At 35.8% G+C, this 22,917-nt stretch overlaps 1 protein-coding gene across 1 annotated transcript; it reads left to right on the top strand.

Moving 5' to 3' along the window:
* Window positions 1–5,182: 5,182 nt before the first annotated feature.
* LOC129896849 (phosphoinositide phosphatase SAC2-like) lies at window positions 5,183–13,937 on the top strand. The gene is made up of 16 exons (XM_055972827.1): window positions 5,183–5,622; window positions 6,213–6,417; window positions 6,505–6,670; window positions 7,218–7,440; window positions 7,689–7,765; window positions 8,062–8,249; window positions 8,324–8,421; window positions 8,536–8,669; window positions 8,774–8,902; window positions 9,239–9,560; window positions 9,949–10,070; window positions 10,170–10,283; window positions 10,991–11,182; window positions 11,815–11,991; window positions 12,950–13,058; window positions 13,452–13,937. Exons 1-16 carry the CDS (start codon window positions 5,518–5,520, stop codon window positions 13,569–13,571), a joined length of 2,481 nt encoding a protein of 826 aa, XP_055828802.1. The 5' UTR covers window positions 5,183–5,517; the 3' UTR covers window positions 13,572–13,937.
* Window positions 13,938–22,917: the final 8,980 nt, after the last annotated feature.

The following is a 22,917-nucleotide window of genomic DNA, read 5'->3' as shown; positions in this document are numbered from 1 at the left end:
AAATCATGTTTATTTAAAAAGCTAAATATTTCTCCTAAAATTTATGATTAAACACATGAAGAAACTTCCAAAAAAATGACATTGTAAATTTATAGCCAAACGTTAATGTTGAGTTTTGCTAAAAAATAATTTGGAAATTAATATTGTCATTAAGGTGGAATTGGAAGTATGGGGATTTTCAGTCTTGTCTTATCCAATAACAAGGACAAAAAATTAATTATAATGGGTCCAGTTCTTGAAATAGGCCCGACATGACAAGAAAGAGGATGCATGCTGACAACCTTATATTAACTCCAGTCCTAGAAATTAACATGTTAGTAGAACTGTTGCTAAACTCCAACTTGCATTAATTCCTGATGCTAACATTTCTATTCTCATTAGAGTACTACTATTATTTATTCACAACCCTACATGCCTGTCTTGCTGTTACAAATTAATGAAGAAGATAACGTGGTACTCCGCAAATTTTGCTAACAATTTTCATTCATAAAAGAAGAAATATGTTATCTTCATTCTTAATTATTTATTGTTTCTATATTAAGTATTGATTGTACTGCTAAATTATTGGTTTGCAAGTGATTCAATAAGTGGTTGGGATTTAGTATTATTCAAATGAGTTCTGAAATGTGTATAGTTTGAAGTATTTATATATATATACATATATATATATATATATATGTATATCATTCTGTAGTATTACTTATGAGTTCGATGGAATCTAGTTACTTTTAACTCTTTATATATCTTTAAAATCCTTTGAATATATGTATAAATTATTGATTTTCTTAAATGATCTTTTTACTGATTAGAGCCAGCACCAAAATAGGTTCCCTCGGCTGGTGATGGAGCTAAAATCTTATAATTGTATTAGAATAATCTCTTGTGTATTTAATATCCAATAACTACACGAGTTATAAACTTAAGATCATTGGTTACTGGTTATGAAATGAATTATTCATTTATGTATTAAGATCACATAATTATTATCATGTTTAGTAGCACTATAATTGCTATGTATAAAATTCAATTTGGCGGGGTTACTAGTTTACAATCCCAAATAAATAAAACACGTAGATATAAGTCTATATATTTATATTTTTTTTTATGCAAAGTAGACGATAGAATAAATAATACATATATAATAACTAAATTTTTCATAACTAAGGGCGATACCAACATATATACAGTAAATGTTAATTTCTCTTGATTTGTTCATGCATTTATTTCTCTATATTCTAATTTTTTAAATAAAAATATATAATTCTACTACCATTCATATCAAATACACATATTATTAATATTTGTATAACTTTAATCAAACATTCAAATGTTTTCTTAATGGCAAATTTAATCACTCATAAACTTCAAAAAAAAAACATGTTGAATGAGAGTCCCGAGTGTTTGTGTCCGTCGAAAAAGAAGCAAGACTATGGATATCATGACTGATCATCATCGATAAAGAAGAATCTTTCTAAATCATTTCGTGTCAGCGGGACCTTCAAGCATCCGCATCCTCCTCCCACGAGCAGAACACCAGAAATGCACAACATGTGGGCCTTGTCTAACGAACGATTCGAAAAAATATGGTGCGGGTTCTAAGATAAAAAAAACGTGGGAAAAAATCGACAAGACAAGTATTCTCAAAAAAAATATCATGATTATGATAAAAAAAATACGAGAAGAATTCAAAACTCGAAATATTAAACGAGCGATGAAAGTCCTATTTCGCATTCCGACGAATGGGGCATACGATCAAGAACGCGCTACCACTTTGTGGCATTTTTTTTCAGCAATAATTGCTTGTCCAGACGAACCAACTGTGTTCAACCACGTGCTCATCCTTTGTCGGCACAAACCAATCATCCCACATCGCACATTTTCCACGTCACTATTGCCGCCTTATTAATATTTCTTCCACTCTTTTTCTTTTTTCCCCTTACCTTAAAATTTGTTACAAAAATGGAGTATACGAAAGAGTTTTATCACTAGATCATCATTTCTTTGTATAAAATATTTGGAAAGGGTTAAAAAGTGTCCTTATCTTCCATATGTGAACTAAATAAAAATATTATCAGTTAATAGTTTGATCAAAAAATATTTTTATCTTTTATAATTTCATCCAAAAATAATATTTATTGTTGCTTAGTTAATCAAAAATGTCCTTTTCTAAATAAAGATATCATTTTTTTTCTTTTTAAACACATTTTTTTTTAATAATAATTTTTAATTAAAAATATTTATTCCACTTCAATTCGTGAAAACTATTAGAAAATAAAATATTTTTTTTATTTTTTTACAATTGTTTTGTCGTTAGATAAATGAATATCAATGGTGGAGTTACTATGAGGGGATTCCGATAAAAATATTACTTTTAAAGAACATTATTATTATTTTTTTTTAAAAAAATCACTTTAACTAATAAATAAGTAGGAAATAATATTTTATTTCTTCTTAGAGCCCGTTTGAATTGACTTATAAGTTACTGAAAACAACTTATAAGTTATTTTCAGTTTTTTCGAGTGTTTGACTAGCCAACTTAATGTAATTTTGTGCTTAAAATAAATCCAAAAAAATAATTAAATATATTTTAATTAGCTTATCTAGAGCAATTTAAAGGCTGAAAGCAGCTTATAAACCCCCCAAAATAAGTTGGGCTATGACTTTTTTATCAGACGAAATAATATTAGGAAATTAGAAAAAAAAATCAACCTGCATAATAAGAATTTCAGATGAATAAATCAATCATAATAGAGAAATCTATTTAAGGAGGATAAAAAAGGTTCAAGTGTTTAAAATTACATGATATTTTATCATCAAACAAATTGCATTTCATGTTTAGCAAATGGTCTTATCACATTTACTTGCACAAAAAATAAAAAATAAAAAAATTAGATCAAAGTATTGTATAGTTGACTAGCGGGAAAAAAGGAAAACCCAAATTCTGCTGTTTTGCTGCTAAATAATGAATAGAATCAATTATTGGACGGCATATGTATGAGTATATTCCCATTGACAATTTGGCATTATTTTGCTAGTGGAGGGGCCGTAATCTCTGTATACATATATTATACCACTGCCAAGTTGTTATATATACTCCAAAGACTTTCTCTACACAATAGAGAAGAAATTGTAATTAAAGTAATCATAGGTCAATTTTTATCTCCTTATGGAATCAATTCCATTTTCAAATGTCTTACGATCATGGTGTCCACAATCATTTTTTTTAGCATGCCTACGTTACTTGTCTCCTCGATTCTGATTACCATACTTAATTATACCAACCTTAGTAGTAATTCTTTAGCAAATTAATGTAATTTATTATTTCTAGGTGCAACATACAATATTGGAAGTTGAGCTTTCAATTAATCAATATTGACAAGAGGCTAGAAGTTGATATCCATTTGTTATGGGCGTGCTTTATGTCGAGGGTATTTTTTAAATTTCAAATTTCTCTGGTGACGTGTCTGATTCATGTATTTTGAGACTATTTTGAAATTTCAATGTCTATACTTTAACGGTGCTTATAAATGTTTTTCCGCGGATAGGTTGGTTCCCATACTTTAACGGGGCATACCAGGAACGACAGGATTAGAAATGAGGCTATTCGGGATAAGGTAGGAGTGACATCGGTGAAAAACAAGATGCGGGAAATGCGACTTAGATGGTTTGGACATGTGAAGAAGAGAGACACAGATGCCCCAGTGAGGAGGTGTGAGAGGTTGGCCATAGATGATTTCAGAAGAGGTAGGGGTAGACCGAAGAAATATTGGGGAGAAGTGATTAGACAAGACATGGCGCAGTTACAGCTTACCGAGGACATGACCTTAGATAGGAGCGTGTGGAGTATCCACATTAGGGTAGAAGGCTAGTACATAGTCTCGTTATTCTACCTTATTAGTAGGCTCATTAGCGCACTATAATTTCCTTTGTGGATGACTCATATTAGGATAAAAGACTAGACGATTCATCCTTTGCACCATAGTAGTTGTAGTTCTGCTCATTGTTTATTACCATTTGATTTCTGCATTGTATTGCTGTTTATAGTTGTGGCGCCATTGCACTTTAACTATCTTATTATCTTATCTTATCTTATTTATTTATAGTAGTTAATGCCTTTTTCTTTCCGTACTACTTTATCATGACTTTCTCATTTTTGCTATTCCTTGTTTTCATCCTTTTTTTTAGATATGCTTGTCCTTATCTGACTTTTTATCTTGTTTTCCTCTTCTTAAAGCCGAGGGTCTTTCGAAAACAGTCGTCCTACCTTTCAAGGTGGGGGTTAGGTCTGCGTACACTTTACCCTCCCCAGACCCACATTGTGGGATTATACTGGGTTTGTTGTTATTGTTGTTGTAGGTTGGTTCCCATATCAATAAAAGATTTTTTGCCAAATAAGTGAAATTCAACATGGATAAAATATTGATTACGTCAAAGAAAAAAATGTGTTTTTTTAATGTTGATTAAAAAAACTATCACATAAATTAAGAGAAAAAAAGTATATAGAACCACTTTTAATATGATTTGTTGGTCTCGTATTGAAACGCGGCTTTGCATTTAGTATAAGTGATTTTCACATTGCAATATTATTTAAAAAACAAAAACCTCCTCCATTTCCCCCTTATATTATGTGAGTTTTCTTAAAAAATTGTTTTGAAGAAAATATTAAATATAAATTGAAAACTTATAAGAAAATGGAGACAATGATCTTCATTCAAGAAAATTAATGTGCAAAGCATATACTTCACCTATTCTGATTTTTACGATATTCTTTTTAGTATATACGACAATAACATATTTGATGTTTAAAGCTTTTTAGTATTTATAGTTTCGTTTCACATATAGAATTGTCATTTATGTTTATGACTATATTTTTGAAAGACTAATTTGGTATGTGTCATTTCCAATTAAGAATTATTGTATAATATGAAAAGGGTAAATTATATAAAAGTGAAGAAAATAAAAAGAGAAAAATCAACAACGGGTGTATTGGAATGATAATTAATGTTTTATTTTCAATTAAAAGCTTTGAATTTGAATATTAGGTATGGAAATTTCTTTATTAGGAAATGTTTTATTGAGTCTTTGAAGAGAAAGGAAAAAACAACTAAGAAATTAAAGGCAAGGCGTTATTACATCAGTATTTTTGAAAAATTTATGTAAACCTTAGCTGTACAAAATATCAAACAAATTAAAAAAATATAGTAATATTTGCGTGTTTTGTGTGGATGTGGATGCCGGAGCTCTACTCCTTGCTTACCTCTTCGGATCTGAAATCCCCAAATCATTCTGGACAGAGTTTCTCTCTGAGTTGACTCTTTTCTCTTGTTGACGCCATTCTATTGGCACCAATTATTTCCTGTTTTACTTCATTTCTTTGTTCTTTTTTACATATCTGATTTCATTTTGCACAGTTTAGTTTATAAGTTTTTCATTTTAGAGTATCTGTGTTGTGTATTGTATATATTTGGAGAAGCAGTTTGCAAGTGAGTTGCCGGTCCAGAGGTTGGGATCGGAAACATGGGTTCAGAAAGCCATCAACAATCTGAAAACATTGAAAATAATGAGCACGAAGATTCAAGACCTTTATATCTACAAAAATTTCGCCTCTACGAAACTACATCGGTATTAGTTACTTCTTCAAATTATTATTATTTTTAATACCAAATAGAATGATTCTGCTCTATGTTTCATTTCCAGTTGTATATTGCAGGAACTTTTTCCCCTTTAGATTATATAATTAGTAACTTTTATGTTGATTTCACTGGATTTCTGTTTTTTAAGTTCTCCTGTTCTTTTGTACTTGTTATAAGATTTGTTCAATTAAGATTTTGATTCAATTAGAACAACATCTCCAAAGTAAATGCTTAAAAACAAAATGAAAGCGAATAAGCATCTCAAACTAAAAGTAGTCTCTGTTCCATTTTGGTTTTGACATTCCCTATCTGAAATTTCAGGACTAAATGTCAAAAAAATATTTAACTATTCAACTAATATGATGGTTTTCTTTCATGGTGATCTTATCAAGTATGTGCGAGCGTGTATCTATGTAGTCATATATCCTTAGTTATTCCTTTTTTTTTTCCCTTCTACCAATTGCATTGGATACTGAATATGAATGAAGATTACGAAGTTATTACAGTAAGTTTAAGATAGAGAGTTAATATGCTTTTATATATTTGTCAAAAAAGTTAACCCTACTTTTATCTTCGCAGAACTTCTATATGGTTGGAAGAGATAAGACTAGAACTTACTGGAAAGTTTTGAAAATAGACAGACTAGAGCCATCAGAGCTAATTATGTACGAAGATTCTGCCATATACTCAGAACTTGAATGTATTGACCTCCTTAAAAGAATACATGAAGGAAACAAATCAACGGGAGGGCTTAAATTTGTTTCGACATGCTATGGAATTGTTGGTATGTTATATGACTAAAGTTTTTTCTTTCTAAATAGATTTTTTGTATTGATTTCTAATGCAACTTGTGTTTCTTTTCCGATTTTAGGTTTTGTAAAGTTTTTGGGACCTTATCACATGCTTCTTATTACAAAAAGAAGGAAGATTGGACTAATATGTGGTCATGCGGTTTATGCCATTACAAAGAGCGAGATGTTCCCAATTCCCAATTCTACTGTGCTATCCAATATGGCTTATTCTAAGAATGAGAACAGGTCTTTTGTCAATTTTGCATGTACATGTAAAATGTCCTTAATACTTTTGAGAAGACATTATAGTGGAAATAGAAATGCTTCTAGTTTATTTGTATCTTTATGAGCATTATACTTGATGTGTTGTTTCATTTTTCTTTTCTTTTGTTTGGATGATTTTGAATTTTGTTGTCTTTCAACTTCTCACTTTTGAGATAATCTCTATACTATCTTGAGAATCCCCCCTGCAGTGTTGTCACTGTGTGGACAATATTGACAATAATGAGCACATTATAGATGGACATTTTGTAGCTATACTATTGTAGAGCCTATTGCCAGTTTATTTCCTACAACTTTACAGGGGAAACTACAGTGGTGTTCTGATGTTACTTTTACATATTGAGTAAGACAAGGTATCATCATGATTTCAGTGGCACACGTGATTGCCTTTTTTGTTCAATGTCTTATGTCAACATTTCTTCGTTGTTTTAATATTTCTCTCTTTTACGTACTGCATCTTATTTGGTAACTCATTTTTGCCCTTTTTTTTCTCAAATTATTTTGTGAATAGATACAAGAAGCTCCTGCGCACGGTGGATCTCACAAGGGACTTCTTTTTCAGCTATTCCTATCATATTATGCTTAGCCTTCAAAAGAATCTAAGCAATTGTGAGTCTGGACTCACGCTTTACGACACAATGTTTGTATGGAATGAGTTTTTAACCCGAGGAATTCGCCATCAACTTAAAAATACTCTTTGGACTGTCGCTTTAGTATATGGATTCTTTAAACAGGTATGTTCCATTTAAAATTGTTTAAGAGTCATATTGAAACCAAGGAAAATCCAAATTTGAGCTAACCTTAGTGGGGATGATGCTCCTTTTGGATATGATACCAAGTTAATTGTTGTATTAGTTGATGATTTATTAGAGTATCGGTCTTTAGTATTGTGATGTTTTCTGATGGCCTTACCTAGTAAATGAGTTGGATCTTTAGCAATAGTCAGTTAAACATGTTATCATGTAGCTGTTGTTTTTTGTAGGTTACACTTTCTCTTTCTGGTAGGGACTTCGTGTTGACCTTAATTGCTAGACGATCTCGTCATTATGCTGGTACCAGGTTTGTTTTATTGACTTTAATAATGTACTTATTTTTATTTGATGGTGATTTATATCTTTGAAGTCTTGTAGATCTAGTACTTTAGCAATAGTATGCCATTTGAGTGATCTTGGCATTTACCTGTAATTAACTTGAATCGATTGATGAAGAAAATTCAAAAGAGTGTTATCAGTTATTTTCATGTGAATGGTGTTTGTCTGTTCAGATACGTACGAAGTATACCTAGATTTAAATTGAATATTTTAGTTAGTGTCATCTCCTGATTATCGAGTTATTTCTCCTTTTATGTTATGTAGATATTTAAAAAGAGGGGTAAATGAGAAGGGTCGTGTAGCAAATGATGTCGAAACAGAACAAATTGTGCTTGAAGATGCGCCTGCTGGGTGCCCGCTACAAATAAGTGCTGTTGTACAGAATCGGGGTTCAATACCTCTTTTCTGGTCGCAGGAGACTTCACGTTTGAATATTAAGCCTGACATCATACGTATGAAAAAAGATACATACATTGTTTTTGAAGGATCCATTTTACTCAATTTTCATGACCGTTTCTTTCTCTAGTCTCTAGGAAGGACTTGAAGTATGAAGCCACCAAACGTCACTTTGAGAATCTTGTGAAGAGATATGGAAATCCAATTATAATATTGAATTTGATTAAGGTACACTTTATCAGAGATTCTGGATCCAATTTATGTCGCCTTTTGATTTATTTGTAGTCAACATTTTCTTGCTCATCTTTACCTTTATTTGTTATTTTTTTTTATGTTAAACAGACTCGTGAGAAGCGGCCAAGAGAAACAATTCTTCGTGCAGCATTTGCTAATGCTATTGAGTTTATAAATAAAGATCTTTCGGTGGAAAACCACTTGAGATTTCTTCACTGGGACCTAAATAAGCACTCGAGAAGGTTTGATTTGCATCCTTTTTGCTTTCAGATGGTTTTACGTATTAATTTTTTCTTTTCTTGTATGTTGGTCTGGTGGGTTGCTGACAATTTGACCTCTTTTCCAGCAAAGCTACAAATGTCTTGACACTCCTGGGCAAGGTAGCTGCTAATGCATTGGAGTTAACAGGCTTCCTTCACTGTCAACTTATTCCTGCCTCAAAGACTGGGAAATTGATAAAATTCTCGCCCATTGAGTAAGTTTGGCAATCAAAGTTCTCCCAGAGAGATTTGATTTTATCCGTTCACGAGTTGATTGTTCAAAAAATAGCTTTATCACTTAGGAGAGTACCTCCAACACTTAGCTTGGGCTTAAAAGCTCAAATGTTCTTTTGGGTTTTGTTGACATGTTATCCCTTAAAACGTGTTGTAAATTTGGTTATTAACTTGATTTATTTGTGTAGGTTTCAATATTTTAGAAAGTTCTGCTGAAGATTTCTGTATAGCAATTCTATGTCCTATATGGGTTTTCTCTTGCTATTGCCGCATCTGAACTCTTCCTTTTTACATTGATTTTGTTTGTCGCTCTGTAGCAATAGTGAAGATCAAGCTGGACAAGACCTTTGTGAAGTGAGAGCTGAACCGAATTCCCCTAGTGGAGATTACCATGTCAACGTTTCAACACTACAGAGAGGGGTGTTACGAACTAATTGCATAGACTGTTTGGATCGCACAAATGTTGCACAATATGCCTATGGGCTGGTTTCCCTAGGTCATCAGCTGCATGCTTTAGGCTTTATAGATGTAGAGAACATTGATTTAGATTCCCCGTTAGCAGATAATCTGATGAAACTCTATGAAGAAATGGGTGACATACTTGCATTACAATACGGAGGCTCTGCTGCACATAACAAGGTAATACCATATCTTTCACTTACTGGATCTATGTAGTAGATAACTGCTGATTGCTCAGATCCTGTAACTTGTTTCTTTATAGGGGCTCTGGTTGATACTTGGTGACTTTTTTTTTTCTTTTTCTAAAGATCAAATTTCACGTCACATCTGCACCGAGTCAAACAACAGTTTTTGGTTCATGTCACGTTTTAAGTGAAATCTATGATTAGTTAGCCAGTGAAATAAATCCTTTTCTTTTCTAAAGTAGGAAATATTGGCTTCCTTCATTTTCATTATGATTTAAATTTTATATGACTCATTGAAATGAGAAAATTAAATTCTACCATTAAACACATGCTGAAAAGTCTGGTGGTTTCCATATGCTATACTGATGAATATGATCTAACAGATATTTTCTGAGAGACGAGGCCAATGGAAAGCAGCAACTCAGTCTCAAGAGCTCTTTAGAACGCTTCAGCGCTATTACAGTAATGCCTACATGGACGCTGAGAAACAAGATGCCATTAATGTGTACGTGAATTATTGTCTTCGTAATAAGTTTTATCTGTTCTTTCAACAGACAAAGGCAAATTTTAAAAATAAATATAAGTAATGTGGTCTTGATTCCAGGTTTTTGGGACATTTCCGGCCTCAAGAAGGTAAGCCAGCTCTCTGGGAATTGGATTCAGACCAGCACTATAGTGTTGGGGGGCATGCATCAAGTTTAGCCATGGAGAATTCTAGGTATAACTGATCTTTAATTAATGCATCCCTTGCCTCCTCCTCAGTGACAATACTTGTACTAGTATAAATTTTCTGAATATTGAGTATTTTGTTATTGAAGTGTTAGAATTCCAAGAAACTCTAATTTGATTAATTTTGTAGCCGCAACTTCATTTCTGATGGTGGTAATTTGAAATTTGCAATACAAATCAAGTGGAGTACTATTAAGTTGAGAGCATTTAAGTCTTAAGACAGTTGAGTACTTGAGTTATGAAGTTGTATAAGTGAGTTCCAAGTAACCTCACGGCTTATATATATTGTGATACATTCTCGGAAAGTGAGTTCCGAGTAATGTTGCCCCAAGTGACCAGCCTTTTTAGTTTGCTAAGTGCTAAGAATCTGTACTATACTACAATCATCGTCTTATCACTCACCTCATCCACAATGAAGTTTACCTTAAACTTGTCCTTTTTACCTCTGTTACTGAGATGAATATTAAAGTCAATTAGTGATGTACATGGAGGATTCACTTATGAAAAGCTGATTAGGGTTTTCAAGTTCTGGTCAAAACCTACAACAACAACAACAACAAACCCAGTATAGTCCCACCATGTGGGGTCTGGGGAAAGTTCTGGTCAAAACCTAAAAGAGAAAAATACTTTAATTAAGCTAGATCGGTGTATCAAAATCTCCCAAAGCTATTATTGAGGCCGTTTCTTCATGTGCAGGTCGTTTATTAAAAGGTCGCTGTCAGAAGGAAATTTGATCTGCGGAAGTAGCTCTCCTGTCAAAGAGACCGACACAGAGCAGACTGATGACTCTGACCAACCTTTGCCTGAGAGTGCAAAAGGTGGTAGTAAGGGTCTTTCCGAATCGACCCCAGAAATCTCGACTTGTGATACTGATATTTCGTTTGCCAGGTAGATTAGTTTAAATTTTCTTTGCCGCATGGATTAATTTTGGAGCAGCTGAATACATCAGTTTATTCAAAAGTCCTTTGATTGAGTGGATGCAGTGCTAATCATTGTGAAAGTTGTATCTCTTTGTGGTTCCTTCATACTCCATCGACAAATCCACTGCTTTGTGAGAGTTGTATCTCTTTGTGGTTCCTTCATACTCTATCGACAAATCCACTGCTGCAACTTTTGAATGTTATATAGCATTTTTCAATGAAGACTGTAACAATTTTGTTTTTAAGAAATAGCTAATAACAAGTTAGTGGCTATTCTATTTATATCCCAAAGGCACGTATTAACCAATTCTTCTCTCTTAAGAAGCTTTATTGTCTATTGTCACATTTATTGGTTTTAAGAAATAAAGTTGAAAGCAGTTTGGTGACTATAATGTTCACAGACAAATGTGTGCTAACCAAATGCTGTAACCATTAAGATTCTTATTGGATCTTTCCAATAACTCTGCTGGTTCCCCCTCTATTTGTTTCCTTTTGGTGTGGTTGAGTGACCATGTTGTTTGGAGGGGTTTCGTATTTAATTCTCGCCTTGTTTCTTGTTTTTGTTTCTTAGTAAATTGGTGCATATCTCACTTTTAATAGGTATACACCCTCAATGTCTGGTAGACAGCTTTTCCTGGATATGCAATTAGAGCAGCGTCTCGGCAGTGGAAGTGTTAGATTGCGTGAACGTATTGATTCAATTGATTTTTCAAATTTCCTAGATGTTGAGTGGCTCTCTTCATCCGGAAATTCATGTGAAGAAGAAGCATTCGAGAGGTATTTTCTTTCATTTTGATCAATGCTTTGATAGAAATTGAATTTGCATACTTGGTTTTGGTTTACCACTTCTTATGAAGAAGTCCTGGTGCGATCACTGGAGTTAGGAGGGGTACAAATGTATCAACTGATGTCTTCTTTATGGATTCTCTCACCAATATGATCACACAACTTTGACCAGGACCAAAACATAAGTTTTATGCAACTTATTGCATTGAAATATCCCACATTAAAATAATTTTGAGGAAAATATGTAAAGAACTAGCTAGAGTTCAGGCTTTACTTTTGGATTATCTCTCTAACTTAGTGGCATGATGATGCAAAAACAAAGTAGTAAGCTGGTGGTTGTATTGAACCCAGGATAGACTTCTTGCACTAGTTTTATTGTTCGGATACTACTTTGAAAATTTTGACCATCAACACTTGGTGAAATAGAAAATGTAAATTGTGACATTAGGATACTCTTTTACTCAGGCTTATTAATGCCTAGTACTGTGAAAAGGGAAAATTAAACGAACTATAAATAAAATGAACGGAATATACGACTCTCTGAACGTCTGTTTTCGCAGGACAATTAGAAGAGAGAAGAGAATTTAATTCTTTTACAGCCTTCTTTCCTATTCTGATCAAATAAGTTGCTCTTACGAGTGCCAAGTCAAAATGAGATTAAAACTGATGCTTCCTTGGCCGTTTGACTAGTTCCATGTTTTTTTCCCTTCTTTTTCTATTCTTTATATTGCCTTATCTCATTCACTGATTTCTGTAATTCATTTTTCTTGGCTGTCATCATTTAGCTGAACTTATAATGCCGTTTTTTATTTGGTTGGAAGTATGACTGGTATTTTTAATAATTCTATCCTTGGAAATTAGTTGTTTGAATCTTATGGAAACATCCTAGAAGGCCAGCATGTTTTCTGCTTTGGGTATTTGAATTTTACACTTTGCTCTATTCATGCAGATCTGCAATCATAGCTTCACCATGTTATGTCCTGTCATCAGACTGTGTAACAGTTGAATCTAAAGCTGAAACAAGCTGTTCAGCAATTGAGTCTTCATCAAGATTGAAGGTCAGTCCACACAAAGCTCATAGTTTATTACTCTCTCCGTTTCAAAAAGATTGTCTCTTTCCTTTTTGGCAACTCCTTAATTCTAACTTTCCACCTGGCATGTTTAAGACCACAAGATTGAAGGACATTTTGATACATTCTACATATCTTTAGTTTAAGATCACAAGATTCGAAAGTCATCTTTACTTTCTTAAACTCCGTGTCAAGTCAAAATAAGACAAACAAATTGAAAAGGTGGGAGTACTGTTTAGCGGGAAGCTTTAGTTAGAATAGGAAGAATCTTTAAATATATCTTCTTATTTCTGCCTCCTCTTATTAGCTTCTCTCTCCATCTCTAATATGAAATACTGATGCACATAGTAATTCGTTTACTTTTTCCATCTTGTTATTTAGCGTCAGGAGCAAACTAGTGGAGATCTCAATTTTGATGCCAAAGGAAGTAGTAAACATATTGCTGAATTTTCTGAGAAGTTTGTGCATTGGGTTAACAACGGAGATATACTTTTCCCTTGAGATCATTTCCGGTCTCTTTGAAGCTGTATTCTTCAGACAATTACATTCAATCAAACCATCCGAAGGATGTGGATTACTTACAGAATAAATGATAGTTGATGAAGATTAGGTAAGAGAGGAACAATGATTTTTGTTAGAGAAAATATGCCTAAACTAAGCCATTAAGATTGTAAATTGAAGTACGTTAGAAAATGATATAGAAAGTATAGAGTACATAGAAGCAGATGATTCTTTCAGTTGTTTGTTGTTTCTTCATTTTCTACCTTACTGTTTTTGTAGGTTTCAGTTCTGTAAATATCTGTTATAGTTTTGTAAGTTGGAGCTCCATTATTCTTTTCTGTATACAAGCTGATCTTTATCGTGTCACATGGTTTAAATTTTCAGTTCTTGAGTATAGCTGAGAAGAAACTTAGAGGTTCCTATACTGTGAGGTTTCAATTTTTGTAGCCATGTTGACAGAAGCATGTCGCTTTCCTTGTAGTTAGCGAGTCTTTGATGGCAGAAATTGTAGTGGTTTGGCTTATCCCACCTTTATAGTGCACCTACCCTTTAAATGCTTGTGTTATATCGTGAGAAACATCTACATCTGCCTTGCAATTTGTTAGAAGGGCTGGAAATTTATTGGCATTTGTCTATTCTTAAGAAATGGACATAGTTAAGTACTATAGCAAGTCCATACTTGTTATGCCAAGGTCGAAAATTCAGTGAAATTGGTACAGTCGGGTCTTCGTTTGTGATCAATGGCTCAACAGATTCATGGATCTACCAGATTGTTCCCCAAGCCTAAGGTACCTGAATAGTAATGCTACATTTTCTATATAATACTGCTCTTTTTTTTCAGTTCATTGTTTTCGTTGGATCAGTTCTTTACATTAACGGTCTGAAGAAGTGTCTGAAGTGTAGTAGTTCCTTATTTATTTTTTCTTCTGGTGTGTTGGAGTTCGTCTTTACAGTTCTGTTAGTTCCTTTCTTTGTGCCATTATGTTTGTGCTACGAAGTACAAAATTTTTGTCAGCAAGAACTTTCTTCTACTATCCAATGTGGCCGCTTCTTTCCAACTCTTGATTCTGCTTTATAAGTTTGCATTGGAGTTCGTCGTTACAGTTCTGTTAGTTCCTTTCTTTGTGCCATTCTGTGTGTGCTACGAAGTACTGTATTTTTTGTCAACAAGAACATTCTTCTACTCTCCAATATGACAGCTTCTTTCCAACTCTTGAGTCTGCTTAATAAGTTGCATTGGAGTTCGTCGTTACAGTTTTGTTAGTTCCTTTCTTTGTGCCATTATGTGTGTGCTAGGAAGTACTGTGATTTTTGACAGCAAGAACATTCTTCTCCTCTCCAATATGGCAGCTTCTTTCCAACTCTTAAGTCTGCTGAATAAGTTGCATGTAAGGTGATTTGAACCTGAAACGTCTGATTGTGATGTTTGGCAAGTCCAACTCTTAAGGCTTCTTTCCAACTCTTATGTAAGCTTTCTAAAATGTGAAGGTCTGAGATGCGTTCTCAAGGGAATGAGTAAGTTTATGAAATAGCGAGTTGTATGATAGGCTAGAGTCAAAGCTCTCCTTTCGTTTGTCTCAAAATTATGTTAGCTTTCTAAGATGTGAAGATCTGAGACGCATTCTCGATGGAATAAGTAAGTTTATGAAATAGCGAGTTGTATGAGAGTCTAGAGTCAATGGTAGGGATTTTACCTGTGGTTTCTAATCTCCCTTTGCATAATTCATGTTGAAGTACATACTCCTCGAGGGGGGACAAAGGTCAATTTTAATGCAAACTTCTCATTCATTAGATAAAGAATTTCTCAATCCGTTGTTGAGTTCACTCTATTACATAAATCAATCCGAACTCTCTTATTGAGAATAATTACCTTGAAGACCCGAACCTTGGTACTCTTTTGTAAGCTTTTTAGTTTCATGTGATTACTAATTCACCATGACATTTTGAGAGTTTGAGCCGTATAGCGTAGATATGTATCTATACGTGTGATGTATGGAATATGTATAGCAAGTCTTAGCATACTAGTAACAAATCCTTGTATTATTTGTAAACAAAAAAAGCACGCATCAATGTTTGAAAGTACGTTAAAACCGTTTCTTCTCTTTGACGGAAGGAATCATCCATCGTAATTGTTCGCTGTGCTCACCACCAATTATTGTCATCAACAATCACCGTCACTACTATCAGCCAACACAATCCCCAATCGACACCCACAACAGTCACTTATATATAATAGTAGAAATGTAAATCCAATGATTCTTAATATATACCGATAAGAAAATTGAGCAAATCTAACCCCCCCAAACCGAGTTATCCAAGGTAAGTTTTCTGAACTTCCTAACAAATCCTCATTACCACACATTAACTATGCAAATGTTAATACAAATGATCAAATACATGCTAAGCCTTCTAATGTGCAAAATACTGCTCCCCCTGCCACAAGTAATATGATGAATTCTACTACCAACATGTTGAAATCCAGGGAAACTCCTTTGCAACTTCTTGCAAATGAGGTTCCTGGTACTGCTATTAGTAATTCAATGCAGGGCCTAGTCCATGATTCAATCAAAGATAATACCAGGGATCATAGTGTGAAGGAACAAAACTATCATATAGGTGGTGTAAAGGTAGCTGCAGGTACATCTATTCCTCCTAATTTGACTACTGATGATGATGCTGTGTTGAAATCCAGTGGTGTTCATGCAAATGAGTACCCTGGTACTGCTGGTGATACCTTTATGCAGGGTACTGAGACTATGTCTAAAAACAATCTTGAAAAAAATACCAAAGTTCATACCAATACTAATCCTCAGCAAAGCAGCCTCCAACAAATTAGCAAGCCTACCACAGGTCAAAATAACTTCCCAAAGATTTCTAATAACTTTGATAGGCCTACTCCTAACAATCAAGGTCCCAAAGTAGTCAATAGCCAAATCCAGCATAATGACAATACCAACCACAATGCACAAAAGAATCAGTTCCCTAGTAGAAAGGAACAGGTTCCTCAACCTGCCCCTTATACTGTAACTCAAACCTTTGCTGCCAAACTGAGAATCAATCAAACAAGAAGTGAGACCCCTGTAGAATTATCTACACCTATCTATACTACTAGACAAGGTCTCCCTGCAGTGCTGTATGACAAAAATGATTTCATGGTTAAATTAGCTGAAAGATGTAAATTTACTCTAGTGGGTAAATTCACCAATACCATGCCCAAAATAGAGCTTATCAGGAGAAGTTTCATCCTCCAAACTCAACTTGTAGGAGGAGTTAAAATTGCTCATTTTAATGCAAGGCATGTATACATTGACCTTGATAATGAAATGGACTACACTACAGTGTGGACCAAACAAAGGATGATAATTGAGGGACAAAACATGAGGATACAAACCTGGACACCAACATTCAGGCCTGAGGAAGAGACTCCTATTGTGCCAATTTGGGTGGCTCTTCCTGAACTCCCCTGGCACTGTTACACTAAGGAGTTTGTAACTACTTTACTTGCTCCTGTTGGGAAAGTATTGTTCATGGATGCAGCATCCATTCAGAAGACTAGAGGGAGCACTGCCAAAGTGAGAGTTCAGGTTGATCTCACTAAGGAGAGACCCCCCCATGTGTGGCTTGGATATGATAAAAATGATTCCACCATAGGAAGATGGCAAGCACTCCAATATGAGAATGTCCCAGAATACTGTATGTATTGTAAGCACCAGGGACATATGCAGCATGCTTGTAACATCAAGAGGAGGGATGATGAACAAAAGAGAAGGAAGGAAGAAGAAGCTGCTAAAAAGAACAAGAGCATGGAGAGCAGAAATGGAAATGACCAAGAGGCTCCTCATACTTCTGTTGTGAAGAAAAAGAGCCACACTGTAACAACTGAAACTCCAGCCCTACCACAAACCACTGCTGACAATACAAATGAGAATATGTGGCAAACTCAGAAGAAGAAACAACACAAGGGACAAAGACATCCTCAACAAAACAATGTGAATAGGCCAACTCCACTACAGAACTACAGCAACAATGATCAACTACAGAAGAAAAACACAGGGGCAGGTAAGTCTTCTACTTCTAATCCTATTTCCAGTTCCAATTTTTATGTTGATGTTGTTACACAAGATCACACCACTAACCAAGATGCAAGAGAACCACTCAATACAAGAAGCTCTATACAGAAGAGCTCATCAACAGAGCAAGAAAAAACCAAAGAGAACAGACATGAGACTATCTCAGTGTCCCCACAGACACTCCCTCCTCATATTGAAGGCACATGTAATGTTTTACCAGGTGACAACCCTGTGAACAAAAAAACAAGGATCCCAGCAACTCCTGAACCCAAGCAAGCAGGTGACCATACAGAGGTATCTACTTTGCAAACAAACAAATGTTCTATGGCCAAGGACATGGGATCTCTTGCAAGCACTAGTGGTAAAGCCCTTAGAGCCCCTGCTACCACTCTTCCAGCAGATATAAGGTCCAACATGCAATTGCAACAAGATGATGTTCAACAGTTTTCAGAGGACAGGTTACAACTCAATGAAATTGATAAGGGAGGTGCCGAATCTCCAAAAATTAGGGAACAAATTATGGGTGCAGTGCTTCAGCTACAGAACAATAATTATACTCCTCCTTTGAGTAAAAAGAAGAGGGAGACATTAAAGAAAAAGATAGAAAAAAAAAAGTAAAAAATCTCTGTTTGCAAAGACACAACACAGAGTGAACTATGTGTTGGTTGATGAACAAGCAGGGATTCAAGTGACACCTCTTCAAATTCAATCCAGCTCTACTGAGTTGTGTGTGCTTAATAAGAGAGCCATATCAGAAGACTTGGAGGATGAATACAGACCTATTCATTCTGAAGATGAAGAGGATCTAGATCAAAGGGAACAATCTCATGATGAGGATGAGGAAACTAGTGCCTCTCCTTTTAGAGCACTGGATGATATCACAGATACTACAACTCAGGAGGAAGTGCTGCAGGTCACTGAGAAGCAGGGTTTATCACCCAGGGGTCAGCAAGAAAAGAAAAAGAAGAAAAAAAAGAAACAAGACATCTCCACCAGTTCAGATAATGCTACTTGTAAGAGTGGCATCAACACAAAGTCCAAATCCCAGAAACTTTGATGATGAATACAATATGCTGGAATTCAAGGAGTATTGATACTCAAGGTGCCTTGGATAGACTCCAAAAACTCAAGGATTATCATAAATTATCTATGTTGACAATCCTGGAACCATTTGCTAAGCAATCACAGCTCAACCAATACAGAATTCAGCTGAGAATAGACAGTGCCATTCACAATCCCAATAACAAGATTTGGTTGTTTTGGACCAAGGATGTGGACTGCTCTACTGTAGATCAAGATGAACAACAGCCATCAAAAATGAAACTTAAGTTCTATTTTTGTTTGCTATTGTGTGTCTCTTGGTGCATGTATCATGCAGCTTTGAGCTTAGTGTTGGAATTGCAGCAACTGAGATTGGAATTCTTGGACCAACAACATACCATAGACCTGCAGCATCTCAGCAACATTACTTGCATGTGCTACATTACAGCAGCAGCAGTGAATGCAACTGAGCTACAGCAGCAGCAAATTAACAAATGCATCATGCAACACCAAAATGACTCCAAAGTGTGCAGGACTACAACAAATACAACTCCTGCAGAGCCTAAGAAGTTTCAACTCAAAAGGATAAGTAGAGACATTAGTCGAGCGACCTTGAAAAAGATAGCCGACTTAAGTCTCAGGATGGAGCAATTTACAATTTGGAGCCTCCAACTTGGGGAAAAGACCTCCAAATGTTGCAGGTATACAGAAAATATAGTATTTGCAAATCCCATGAAGTTTCAATTCAAACGTATAATTGGAGACGTTAGTCGAGCGACCTTGAAAAAGTTATCCGACTCAAGCATAATGAGGGAGCAAATTGCAACTTGGAGGTTCCAGCTTGTGGAAAAGGCCTCCAAGTGTTGTAGTACTGAAGAAAATACAGTATTTGTAAAGTCCAAGAAGTTTCAGCTCAAACAGATAATTGAAGACGTTAGTCGAGCGACCTTGGAAAAGTTAGCCGACTTAAGGTTTGTGTCTAGTTGTTTTTTGTCTTGTTGGCCTGTCTCTATGCATTTGCAGGTAGATGGAGATACAATTAAAGCATGTAACATTTGGGGACATGTTTACAAGCCACAATACACAACAACTCCAGCAATATGCAGCATACAAGGAGAAACTACAAGTCCACAATGGACCTTCAGAACTACAGCACGGGTTCTGCTGTGTAGAAGCCTTGGAGGTATTTTTCCTCTTGTTCTTTTACTTATGCAGGTACACCACCCAACTGAAATCTCCAAGAACAAGTACTTCAGCATACAACAACTCACTAGAACATAAAGCAACATCAAGACATACCTGCAACAGATGGGCTACAGCAGCAGCAACAGCAGTAGCAGCAGTTGACAGGAACTCTATTCAAAGAGGCACCAGACTTGGTTTGGAGTTGAAGCAGCTGATTTTGGAAGACCTACACCAGAATTTCAACAAAAAAACTTGCATATTCCACATTACAGCAACAACAATGACTACAAATGACCAATAACAGCAGCAACTCAACAACAGCAGCAGGGGCCAGAAGCAACCAGCAACCCATAACAAATACACCATGCTACACCAAAATGACTCCAGATTGTGCAGGATTACAGCAAATACATTGCATACAAACTTCAATAAGTTGCAGCTAGAACGGATAATTAGAGACGTTAGTCGAGCGACCTTGAAAAAGCTAGCCGATTTAAGCCTAATGAGGGAGCAATTTGCAATTTGGAGCATCCAACATGTGGAAAAGGCCACTAAATGTTGCAGGATTATAGAAAATACTGTAATTGCAAAGCCCAAGAAGTTTCAGCCCAAACGGATAATTGGAGACGTCAGTCGAGCGACATTGAAAAAATTAGCTGAATTAAGCATAATGAGGGAGCCACTTGCATTTGGGAGCTTCCAACCTGTGGAAAAGGCCTCCAAATGTTTCAGTAATGAAGAAAATAATGTAATTGCAAAGCCCAAGAATATTCAGCTCAACCGGATAATTGGAGACGTTAGTCGAGCGACATCGAAAAAGTTGCAGCTGTACAGTTGCAGAGTTACAGATTTGGGGTACAGACCTATTTGTTTGTGTATGTGTGTAGGTTTGGTTGTGCAAAAACAAGGGGTGTAATTTGCATTACCAACTATCCTAACTACAACAACTATGAAAACAACAAGCTGATCAACAACCAAATCAAATGCAGCAACCATTACAGCAATGTAGCAGTAGAGCAGCCCATATCCTTCTTTGATTGTTGTTGCTTAATAGCTTGTGCAGATTTTATGCTTGCTCCCAGGTACAGCAGTGACATGCTGGAGAAATTCACAATTTGGAGCCTCCAGCCTGTAAAACTCTTCCATGCAACCAAACCATTTACTAAGGAGGGCAAGAGTATAAACTCAAAGCCACAGCAGATTGTACACTTCCTTTGTATGGCCCCTTTTGATGCAGGAACTATGTAGGGGTGTACCATTTATTGGAGCTTGCACCAGCACTTAAAATCTGCTAGTTGTAAAGTAGGAATGCAGTTTGCAGGCTATAATTTCCAACAACAACATTTTCCAACAACAACCACAGCAGCCTACACCACACAAAAAAGTCTTTGCTTGTTAGTTTGGTTGTTTGGTTGTGCAGATACAGGATGTGGCAGGAGCTTTGTTTGTTTGCTTGTCTGTCTGTTTCTTGTTTCATTAGTTTTGCAGGTGTCATTGATCTACAAAGACAAATCCAGCATATGTGGAGACCTGGAATTCACAGCACCTTGGCAAACACCTTGGCACACATTGAAAAGACGAAGATAGAACTCCAACAATTTCAGAAAATGCCACCAACAAACAACATCAATTGCAAGAGCCTTGTTTGAAATTTTGTTTGATTGGTTCTTGCTGCCTTAGCTGTATAGGTTTCATTGAGATACAAAGCCAAATACAGCATCTGTGGAGAGCCATAAAGCAGCTGCATCAACAGCATCCCTTCCAACAGCAACCACAGCAGTCTGCAACACACAAAAATGATTATTTGTTAGTTCTTGGTTGTTTGGTTGTGCAGGTACAGAATCCTGCTTCCATTATAGCATCCACCCACAACACACAAGGAATAACAACCTCAGCAGAAGTAGTAGATGCCACAACAAGTTTACAGCTCTATCCAATTCATATATTCAATGCAGGAACACAACACCAAAAGACTACTCAACCACACACCAAACACCAACTCAACCACAGAGATGAAGCTGAAGTTGCAGACTTGGAAGATGAAGCTGCAACACGAGGACCAACAGCTACATGGCAGAGATGCAGCAGGCTGCATTCAATATAAGCAACAACATTCTTGGAGATCCTTGCTTGGTTACTTGTTTGGGCAGGTCCACAAAGCTTCAACCAAAGGGTGATAACAGCCATACATGCAGAGGCCTCACACCTGCAGCCCCCTTACATCCAAGCTTCTTGGAGCTCCTTCGCTGTTTATTTATTTGAGTGCAGGCACAGAAGAATCTCTCCAATGTGCAAGACACCAACAGTTAAACATCCAAGCAGCTGGTCAAGCCAGGACTGCAGCACTTCCAACTTGCAATATACTACTATTCAGCCCCACTTTCATCATCAAAAATCCCAAGGCTGCTGATTGCTCCAGCTCCATATACTTCTCTTCCTTCCACCCTCCTTAGCTGATAATCATGCTCTTGATGTTGTTGCATAATTCCTTTGTATTTACTTGGTACGACAAGACTAAAAAGGGCAAAGATGAAAAGAGCTTCCTCACCCCATGCGAGATAGAAGGTCCATATACTTGTTCTTCTTCAATTTAGCTATGTATGGTATGTAGCGTAGTTGATTAGGACTAGTGTAGGTTACTTTCTTGTCTTCTCATGGAAGGGGAGAGTCTCCCTCATTTATGATTTCTTAGTTGACTTGTACCGGGAGGAGTCCTCTCATAGGTTTACTGCTTTCTATTTCTAGTTAGCTCTTTTTTGCTACGGGGATGAGTTAGCCGACCTTAGTAGGTTAGCCGACTTATGAACCAACATAGGATCGGAGGTAAGGTTTATGTCCCCCTCCTTGTATTTTTTGTTTTATTATTATGTTAAGGCTTGGGGGTGATGCTCAACCCCTGACTGTGCACGAGAGGTGGGAGCTTCGTGTAGGGTCTGTTCCCTTAAAAAAAAAGTGTGTGCCATTGTACTTTGTCATGCAGCTGTAAGTTTCCACTCTTGGGCCAAACTCAAGATACAGCTTTCAACAACAACATCCTCCAACAACAACTC

This window comes from Solanum dulcamara, chromosome 7 (assembly GCF_947179165.1).
Source record: "Solanum dulcamara chromosome 7, daSolDulc1.2, whole genome shotgun sequence".
NCBI classification, from domain to species: domain Eukaryota; kingdom Viridiplantae; phylum Streptophyta; class Magnoliopsida; order Solanales; family Solanaceae; genus Solanum; species Solanum dulcamara.
The sequence above is the reverse complement of the archived record's forward strand: the minus strand, read 5'-3'. Positions and strand labels throughout refer to the sequence as shown.

What these genes read in the sequence shown, in the direction of transcription:
- LOC129896849 (XM_055972827.1), top strand. Translation starts at nt 5,518, where the DNA reads ATGGGTTCAGAAAGCCATCAACAATCTGAAAACATTGAAAATAATGAG. An exon ending in GACATGCTATGGAATTGTTG is followed by an intron (nt 6,418 to 6,504) that starts GTATGTTATATG and finishes TTCCGATTTTAG; the next exon opens with GTTTTGTAAAGTTTTTGGGA. An exon ending in TATTCTAAGAATGAGAACAG is followed by an intron (nt 6,671 to 7,217) that starts GTCTTTTGTCAA and finishes TTTTGTGAATAG; the next exon opens with ATACAAGAAGCTCCTGCGCA.